Genomic DNA, 10227 nt, shown 5'->3' with positions numbered 1-10227 from the left:
GTCTTCAATAAAACATTTAGTTGCTCAAGGGCAAGGGCCCCATAGAGTCTCAATATTCTAATGGCCTGGTGTTGCTTAATAAATTAGATTCGGAAGGGTCCCCTCCAGGGAGGGGAGCAAAGGGCAAATTACCTTGGGGCTGGGAGTGCAGAAGCCAAACCTTTGAGACTGTGAAAACAAGACGGCCCCGAGACGATCCAGTAGCAGACATTCAAGCAAGAAAAACTCAAATATTGTTCCCAATAATGCCTGACTAATGCCAAATACCAAGTAAGGGCCCAGGCAGTCCTGACAGCCTGCAGTGCCCCAGGATAAAACTAACCCTGAGGGGTGCTAGCCCATGGTGACCCCCTGTCTAGACTCTGGATCTCTATTTTTAGGTCGAAGTGCTTTATTCTTGATTCCCGAATTCCCGGAAACTATTACCAAAGCAGCTTAGTTTTCTTTCCACCCTGCCTGGGTCACAAATATGACGGCGAGCCAGTCCTTTCCCGCAGGACGCCTCAGGCTTCCGGGATGGTAGGCCAAGGGTTTATCAAGAAAAAAGGCGGCCTCCGGGAACCTGTTCTGTTAGGTTCCGCCAGGGCCTCCCCCTGTGCCCTCGAAGGCCAAAGCCTGCCCATGAGCGCCGAGGCTCCGCCCCGCGGCCCGCCGATTGGCCCCAGCCGCCCTGGTGACTCGACGCACTTCCGCCCCGGGCGCGGCTCGGGCCACGCCCACCTGTCCTGCAGCACTGGATGCTTTGTGAGTTGGGGATTGTTGCGTCCCATAGCTGGACCCAGAAGGGACTTCCCTGCTCGGCTGGTTCTCGGTTTCTCTGCTTTCCTCCGGAAAAATAACGGCGTCTTCCGCGCCGCGCATGGAGCCTCCCGGCCGCCGCGAGTGTCCCTTTCCTTCCTGGCGCTTTCCTGGGTTGCTTCTGGCGGCCCTGGTGTTGCTGCTGTCCTCCTTCTCCGGTAGGACCCCGGGGCGGGTTCGCGCGTCCGCGGCGAGACTAGAGCTGTCCTCAGTCGGGCAAGAGTCGCGGGGCGGGGCTCACAGCAGGCCGTGCCTGTTTGGGGACAGGGTTCTCTGAGGGGTGCAGTGCTCAGATCCCGGGGGTATGTGGCGGGGAATGCGAGGACCACGCAGAGCCCGAGGTGAAGCTTGTTTGGTGGCGTCGTGTGCGCGGCCGGCATTTACGCAGGATCTGGCTGCGTCCCTAAAAAAAGCGTGAATCGTGTTTTCGGGATTGAGCCAGTCGGCCAGGGGAGTGCGGACTGGGCGCCCTAGGTGAGGGCTTGCTCTGGAGTGCACAGGTGCGTGGGAGTGTTGCTAGGGCCCGTGCTGTGTCCGTGGTGAGAGTTTGCCCTGTGTTCCCTTGGTGCCTTGGTGAGTGGGGTGTTCATTAGGGCTTGGACAGTACCCGCGGTAAGGGTTGCAGTGCGTCTGCTGTGCCCCATGGGCTGGGCTGGGCGAGCAGGGGCCTGGCCAAGTGTTGCTGGGAGCGTGCTGTGCGCAAGTGGCCTGTGTGCAGAGTTCACTGTGGGCAAGACAGCTCACATGGAGTGAGCGTGGACTCTGGGGCTAGGGAGGGCATGTTGAGTGAGAGCAGGCTCTCAATGGCTGGGGTTAGAGAGGTGGTAAGGGCGCGCCATGCTTTTTGTGCCTTCTGTGAACAGTCTCCGTGTTACCTGAGCTCCTATTAGTTTGTAAATGGCTGCTTTTTTGGGGGGTGGGTGGGCCATCGAGTCTTCTTCCTGTTACCAACCAATATAGATAGTATCTGATTCCATTGCCTAATGGCTTTTTGACATTGTTTTCCTTCTTTTCATTACTTTGAGTCATATTTGAGAGATGTGAAGCAACCTAAAAAACACTGGTAGCCAAACCTAGTGAGAAATTAGTATCCTAACAAAGGAAGGCAGGTAATGTTAATCTCGTTTTCCCCTACAGCTCATAAGCTAAAGCTTAAGGCCTATCCCACTAAATTTATTTTGTATTTCATTGAATGGAATCAATACTTTAAAAAATGCATGCTAGGCCAGGCGCAGTGGCTCACGCCTGTGATCCCAGCACTTTGGGAGGCCCAGGCGGGGTGATTGCCTGTGCCCAGGAGTTCAAGATCAACCTGGGCGACATGGCAAAACCTTGTCTCTACAAAAAATACAAAAATTAGCTGGGCATGGTGGTGTATGCCCGTGGTCCCAGCTACTCTGGGGGCTGAGGTAGGAGATTCACTTGAGCCCAGGAGGTGAAGGCTGCAGTGAGCTGTGATCATGCCACTGCACTCCAGCCTGGATGACAGAGTGAGACCCTGTCAAAACAAAACAAACAAACAAACAAAAAACCCGCTAAGAAATACATGCTTATTGTGCGACACGAACAGAATCAAAAGACAACTATTTTTAATATTTTGGTATATTTGTTTCTGACTTCATGTGCGCGTCATGTGTATCTATGTCCAAATTATATTTAGGATCCAATAACATGTATAGTTTCTACGTTGCATTTTTTTCCTTAGGAGCATTCATTCAACGAATATGGGTCTTGTATGTTTGGTGCTATTACGCTGGTAGGCAATAACAAACCATTCCTATTTTCTTGATCCTTTTTTCACTATTTGTTTACACACACATTCATGCAGGAAGATAAGCAGGGACTTTGTTTTGCTCAATGATAAGTGCTCAGTGCCGGGAACACAGTAGATAACCAATAAATTATTTGCTAAAATGTATTGGGATTGGCAGACATTAAAATCCAAAACATAATAGTGACAAATAAATTATGAACCAAGGGAAGTGCTCTGGAGGCAAGCAGTATAATTTTCAGATATAAATCTGACAGCATTTAACAAATGATTGGAGAGAGGGAAGGCTTCTCTGCTCATCAAACAGACTTTGGGGCATCTGTGCTTGCTGTTCCCTCAGCCCAGGAACATTCTCCTCCTGACCTGCTGCAGAAACAGTCTCGCTCTTCTGCAAACTCAGCTGGAATGTTACACCCTCAGAGACCTTCTCTGATCACCCCACCTCGCGACCCCCCCATCTCAGGTTGAACACATACAACCCAGTTCAAGTCCCTCTTCACTTGTAATCACCCTTTTAAAATGACCTTTTCTGTTCTTTGTCTCACCCTGTCAGAAGGCAGGGATCCTGTCTGTCTTGTCGCACTTGTGGTTCCAAAAGCCCGATTTGTTTACCTCTGTATCTGTTAAATACCAGAAAATTAAATATACTATTTGGCTGGGGCTTAGAGCCTAGGAAAAAGTTCCTCCTGCCTTCAAGAGGAAGGTTCTTTAAAGAGCTATGCTCAGGATGGTCTTTCTGCGGTACCTAAAAAGCTAGGGCAGCGGCAGCTGAGAGCCAGAAAGGATCTGTTTCCCCTATTTGTTGACTCTGCAGGGCTTTCAGTACTTCAATCTTGCATCTCACTGATCATTAAAACGTTCATTTTGAAGGAGGGTAATGGGATTAGGGAGTAGTGGTGATAAGAAGAAAACAAAAGGACTTTTTTTTTTTTCTTTTAAGATTAATGTTTAGAATAGGCTTAGTGCTAGAAGTTCAGCCTGGACAGCATAAGCAGACCTCACCTATACAAAACATGTAAAAAAAAAAAAAATTAGCCAGGTGTGATGTTGCACACCTGTGGTCCTAGCTATTTGGGAGACTGAAGGGGGAGGATCACTGGAGCCCCTCATGGTCAAGGCTGCAGTGAGCCCTGATCATACTCCAGCTTGGATAACAGAGCAAGAGACCCTGTCTCAAAACAAAACAAAACACACACACATATACACACAAACAAACAAAAAAAGAAACAAAATAGGAAGCTGAAGAAGATAATGAAAGCGATTTGAAATAGAGGAACATAGAATTATGAAATGAATAGGGTGCAACATGGAAAATAACAAAACTAAGAATGAAGAGAAGGAAAAACAAAGTTAAGTTTGAGGTTCACAAGGGTAAATCAAGACAGGTATGAAACCTAGAGAAAGTAAAAATGAGAAGTCACGATGCTAGGCAGAGAGAATACATGAATTAAAATAAACATTCAATTTTTGGAGCAACTCACTCTCACAAGGAGAAGGTTTCGTAAGCAGACAGTGCTGTGCATGGGAGACCTGCCCTCTCAAAGGTAGTTGCCAAATGGTTCCAGATAGTTGAAGGAAACATGTATCAAATTTCAGGCCAGTCTCATTCCTCCAGAAGAGGAGCTGCTTTTTTGGACAAAACCTGCAATCTCCTGTTGTGCGTGGTCTCTTCTGCCTATTTTAGGTGTTTTCCTTATTTCCAGTGAAAGAAGCCAAGATCAGTAAGCACTTACACAGTAGCGTCTCAGTTTCCTTACTGGGCATACTACAATGCAAAGAGAGCAGTCCATATCTGGTCACCTGCCAGGATACCAGAAGACTGGGAGATAGGCAGCACAAGAAATGGCTAAATCTTCTTTCTCCATTGTTCTGTAGAATGATTATTTTCAATATGAAATTGATTACAATATATTCTTCACATTGTTTTGTGTTTGACAGCAGTGGACTTTGAATACCAAATTTTTTTTGAATAGCTACTCTGAGTGACATATTGTGCTGGGTGTTGTGGCCACATGGATGAATGGAGTCGGCCTTGTTAACTATTAAACACAAAAGCATGTGATAGTTACCTGAGAGATCCATGCAGGGGAGAGTCCAGGGGAGGATGACTGATCACTGCTTCCCAGGGGGAGGCAGAAAATGCTTCCTGGAGGACATGATGGGTGGATTAAGGAAGATGAGTTGAGCAGGAGTTGTAGCTACCAGCCAGGGAGGAAGGGTATTCAGAGCAGAGGAAGCAAGGTGAGCAAAGGCACCAAGATGTGACACTACTGGACTGCCAAGCTATTCAGTGTGGCAGAGTAGGGCAAAGGAGGCAAGAAAGAAGGAAGAGGATTAAATCACAGGGTGAGTAATTCTGAAAAGCAACAGACTCATCAGGAATAAACACTCACCATCATAAATTCAGACTTTCACGTTATTACCTGTCCTTTTAGGGCAACTTGAGCCTTTTGTTTGACTTAGCACAACATGAATCCAAACTAGGGTTGTTTTGATTTTCCCAGGCACGGTAGCAGACAATTTCTTGAATACTTATTTGCAGATAGAGTTTGTCAGTGTCAGCATTTCTTGAGCACCCACAAGGTGAGTATAGTAGAAAAAGAAGAACATGGTTCTTGACCCCCAGGAACTTGCCTTTTAAGAGAAGACACCCTGAAGTGACAAGCTGTTATAAGTTAGTGTTTTAAACTATGGAAGAACAATCTGAGCAGAGTACTCTATACTGTAGAAGACTTCTTAGAGGAGAAGTTACTTTTGAAATGAATTTAGAAAAATGTGGGGAAAGATGCATCCATATATATTTTAAGATCAAAGACATTAATGCTGTCTCTTCAGTTTATTGTCGAATGTTTATTCCCAAACAAACCAAAAGCTAATAGGATGTTACTTAAAACATGCAAGTCCCATTTCCTCCACTACTATGAGCACTCAGGTAAAAGCATGGAACAGTCATTTAAAATCTTGCCAAGGGCCTTTCTGTTTTTTCTGTACTACCTGCTGCCAGACCACAGTCCGTGGCTGATGAAAGTGATATCAGTACTTCATCTTCATGTTCCTATTCTCTTATCCCTAGATGCCTGTGAGGAGCCACCAACATTTGAAGCTATGGAGCTCATTGGTAAACCAAAACCCTACTATGAGATTGGTGAACGAGTAGATTATAAGTGTAAAAAAGGATACTTCTATATACCTCCTCTTGCCACCCATACTATTTGTGATCGGAATCATACATGGCTACCTGTCTCAGATGACGCCTGTTATAGTAAGTAAACAAACCTCTTTTTTTTTTTTCTGCTTGCTCTAGAGATTTGCATACATTTTGGGGTACATATTCCACTATGGTGATGATGATTTTCTTCTTGTAAAATGAGGTTCAAGATAACAATGCATTTTTGCAAGCTTTGAGAAATCAAAATCTCCAAGAAATCATTTTCCTGGCAATAGATTGCCTGGGTGAATATGAATCTTAAGTTTGCCCTTATAATAAGTAAATAATGAAAATCATATTCCCACCCATTCAAAAGAGCACTGCAGAATTTTGATTTTGATTCAGATCTGTTTTATAACTGGATTGAAAACTCTCAAAATTATTTTCTTTTAGGAGAAACATGTCCATATATACGGGATCCTTTAAATGGCCAAGCAATCATTGCAAATGGGACTTACGAGTTTGGTTATCAGATGCACTTTATTTGTAATGAGGGGTAAGTTGCTCCTTAGAGGAAATAAGGGAAGTGTTAGTAATTTTATTTTTGTTTTGCTTCTCTTCTTAAGCATTCCTGTAAACTTAATTTTGCTTTCTATGTGACAAGTTATACTTCTAGCCAAACAACTCTTGGATGTTTTATGGAGATAGGCAAGATATATAGTAAATAGAAAGTAATTGATATTGAAGGAAAGCAAAACTACTTGCTGTTTCTGACAATAAGTCTGTTGTAAGCATTAAGAATGTAGTAATCATGAGAATTTATCCTTCACAACTGAGTGTCCCCTATTTAAATCTGCCAACTCTTAGAGTTGAAGTAGGGCTCACAAAAATGAGAAATAGAATTGCCAACTAAAGATACACTTGTATCCAGATGACTCTGTAAAGTGTTATCAGACCAGAACTGACCCGGTTAGCCTTTACCATCATGTTGATCAAAATCTCTCAGTTGAAAAACCTTATTTTTGAGACTGCTACAATGTGAAGCATCTCAAGAGCAGGTACTGAGACCTCGGTAATAGCCTTTGTTCTGTAGGGTTTTGAAGTCGTATATTGGAGATACTAGACATTTAAGATAAATGTGCATTTAGAGAGTAAATGTAAGTATTCTGCTATAACAGAATACTTGAGGCTAGGCATTTATAAAGAAAAGAAATGTATTTGGCTCATATTTCTGGAGGCTGGAGAGTTCAAGGGGATGGCAGTAGTGTCTGGCAAGGGCTTTTGTGCTGCATCATAACATGCTGGAAAGTGAAAGGGAAATTTAGCATGTGCAAAAAAGACAAAGCACAAGGGAGGGGGTTCTCGCTTTATAACAACGTGCTCTTATGGTAATGAATCCAAGCCTACAAGAATGAGAACTCATTCCCTCAAGAATTAATGAACACCCTCTAGAAAGGCATTATACCTCTTAATGACCTAATCATTTCTTAAAGGCCCCACCACCTCTCAATGCTGTTACACTGGCAATTAAATTTCAATATGAGTTTTGGTAGAGACAAACCAGATTCAAACAATAGCAGTAACACACCATAATATAGAAAAAGTAAGTGAGTCTTGGAGGAAAAATCAGCTGTGACTATGTAAGGCAACTGACAGTTTTTAAAATTTGGTCAAGTAGAAATATTGGAATATTCAGTTGACACATACTGCTTGCTAGGCACACCGAGGGATACCAAAACTTTAAGACAGCGACCTTCCTAAAAGAAATTCTAACCTTATTGAGAAATAATATATACTGAGAGCAATAAAAGCAAAATACTAAATGAGTAATACCAAATAAGTAGAATTATTCATGATAATTACTCTAAGAGTCCAGAAGGAGGAGAGATTCCTGTGAATTTAAATCAGGGAAGATTTCATTGAGTATAGGGGTATACTTAATGAAAGTGTTCTTATACTCAGCTATTCCTAGAAATACACTCTGTTCTAAATAATATTAATAGAAGCTAAAACTCATGTAGCACTATCTATGTGCCAAATGCTAACTTATCTAATCCCCTAAACAACCCCATGTACTGTTATCCCCTTTTAATCAATTAGGAAGCTGAGTGAAGGAACTTTAAGTGACTTACCCAAGCTCAAGAAACTAGATAAGTTGAGAAGCAGGGACTTGAATCTAGCCATTCCAGCTCTAGGGCCTGTTCTCTCTACACAGTCCTTGTCCTTACTGTGCAAAGTGGTGTGAGAAAAGGCACAGAAATGAATGTGTAATGTGATTGCAGGAGGCAGCAAAGAGGCTGGGTGGAAAGGCACAGCAGATTTATTTAGACATCTTTGCTCTTGGCCAATATATATTCAAATGGAGAAACTCTATTTGATTAAATTGCAGATTTATTTAGCACTTTCATTATATAGTATGTTGTTTAAGAAACCACCCGCTCAAACTACTGTAGTGTAGAAAAGAAACCATATAAAAAATTCCTTCATTATTATGTGTGTCTTATTAATTGCTATACAAAACAGTAACCCTTTCTTTTCTCATTTAGTTATTACTTAATTGGTGAAGAAATTCTGTATTGTGAACTTAAAGGATCAGTAGCAATTTGGAGCGGTAAGCCCCCAATATGTGAAAGTAAGTAAATTCTTTTTTTTTAAATTTAGACCAGTAGTCCTCAAAGATTTTTGCCTCTTTTACACCCTTTACACTTTAAGATTAACAAAGATCCCAAAGAGGTTTCTTTTATGTGGGTTATATCTATTGGTATTTATCATATTGGAATTCAAACGGAGAGGTTTTTAAATAATTATTGATTCTTTTTGGTTTTGTTTATGTTTTTCCTAAGACACGGTCTCAGGCTATTTCCCAGGCTGGGGTGCAGTGGCACAATCTCAGCTCACTGCAGCCTCAGCCTCTCCAGTAGCTGGGGCTTCAGGCATGTGCCACTATGCCTGGCTTTTTGTAATTTTTGAAGAGACGGGGTTTTGCCATGATGCCCAGGCTGGTCTTGAAATCCCATGCTCAAGCAGTCTGCCCCCGTGGGCCTCCCAAAGTGCTGGGATTACAAATGTGAGCCACCCCACCTGGCCTGATTAATTTGTAAGAATAAATGCAATACAAATTAACATATGTAACATAATTTTTATGAAAAATAATACTTTTCCAAATCAAAATAAAATTAGTGAGAATGGTGGCATTGTTCACATTTTTTGCACATCTCTTCAACATCTGGCTTAAAGCAAGATTGTATTTGGCCTGTTATGTTATCACACAATATGTAGCCTTTGGAAAAATATCACTATATTCTTATTAGGATCAGAGTGAAAAAAGACAATAATATTTTGGTGGTATTGTGAATCACCAATTTAGAAAATGGATATATTTATAAATTGCAAAGGATTTCTTAACTAGCACCGAGTTAAGCATATTTTCTCATTAATTGTCAGCATTTCTTGTGATGACTAGAACAGAACTTAGCACGGCCTTGCAAATAAATATAGGCGTATTAGGCCGTTTTCGTATTGCTCTAAAGAAATACCTGAGACTGGGTAATTTATAAAGAAAAGAAGTTTAATTTGCTCATGTTTCTACAAGCTGTACAGGAAGCATGGTGCTGGCATCTGCTGGGGGTTTGGGTAGGCCTCGGGAAACTTAACAATCATTGGGAAAGACAGAAGGAGAGCAAGGTGTCTCACATGGCAGGAGCAGGAGCAAGGTGGGGAGGACGGGAGGTGTTGCACACTTTTAAATAACCAGATCTCCTAAGATCTCAGTATCATGAGAATAGCACCAAGGGGATGGTGGCTAAACCATTCATGAGAAATCTACCCCCATGATTCAAACACCTCCCACCAGGCCCCACCTCCAACATTGTGGACTACAATTTGACATGAGATTTGGTGGGAACACAGATCCAAACCATATCAATAGGTATTTACACTTTAAGAAAATGAGATTTGTTCTGAAAGTTAGTTACTCCATTAATGGTTTGAATTTGGGATGATATATTTGCTCATAGAAACCTTCTTTTAAATCCATATTGAATTCACAACCAGCTTGTAGAAACCCTATAAATTTTACTAATGCTGTCTTAATCTTTTACATTTCCTTTCCTCCTTTTCTTCATTTTTAAGAGGTTTTGTGTACACCACCTCCAAAAATAAAAAATGGAAAACACACCTTTAGTGAAGTAGAAGTATTTGAGTATCTTGATGCAGTAACTTATAGTTGTGATCCTGCACCTGGACCAGATCCATTTTCACTTATTGGAGAGAGCACGATTTATTGTGGTGACAATTCAGTATGGAGTCGTGCTGCTCCAGAGTGTAAAGGTAGTGTTTCAATTTATTTCCTTCTTCATTTGTAAATACTATGGAAACATTTTGTAAATAGTTTTATCTACAAATAAACAAAGCAGGTGTATGTGCTTCCTCCTCCTGTATAATTGGTTTCTAATTTATTTTAATTCAGGTCAATTCAAGTCAAAAAATAGTTCTAGCTAGAGTTCCCTAT

General features: G+C 42.0%; 1 protein-coding gene across 17 annotated transcripts in view; it reads left to right on the top strand.

Moving 5' to 3' along the window:
- Positions 1-685: 685 nt before the first annotated feature.
- The window catches only part of CD46 (CD46 molecule), a 51006-nt gene continuing 41464 nt past the window's right edge, over positions 686-10227 (top strand). For 15 of the 17 annotated variants that reach the window (XR_008673994.2, XR_010134830.1, XR_002006588.4 and 12 more), the window contains exons 1-5: positions 689-956; positions 5643-5831; positions 6171-6273; positions 8264-8349; positions 9849-10046. Coding sequence is in view for 14 of the 17 variants with exons in the window: in XM_019030064.3 (XP_018885609.3) it covers positions 860-956; positions 5643-5831; positions 6171-6273; positions 8264-8349; positions 9849-10046 (673 nt within the window). In the remaining 3 variants the exon portion in view is untranslated. Of the gene's footprint in view, positions 957-5642; positions 5832-6170; positions 6274-8263; positions 8350-9848; positions 10047-10227 lie in introns of all 17 variants that reach the window. The other 2 variants (XM_004028315.5, XM_004028317.5) reach the window with 1 other exon arrangement.

Source organism: Gorilla gorilla, chromosome 1 (genome assembly GCF_029281585.2).
Source record: "Gorilla gorilla gorilla isolate KB3781 chromosome 1, NHGRI_mGorGor1-v2.1_pri, whole genome shotgun sequence".
NCBI classification, from domain to species: domain Eukaryota; kingdom Metazoa; phylum Chordata; class Mammalia; order Primates; family Hominidae; genus Gorilla; species Gorilla gorilla.
This window is presented reverse-complemented; position numbering and strand designations above follow the sequence as displayed.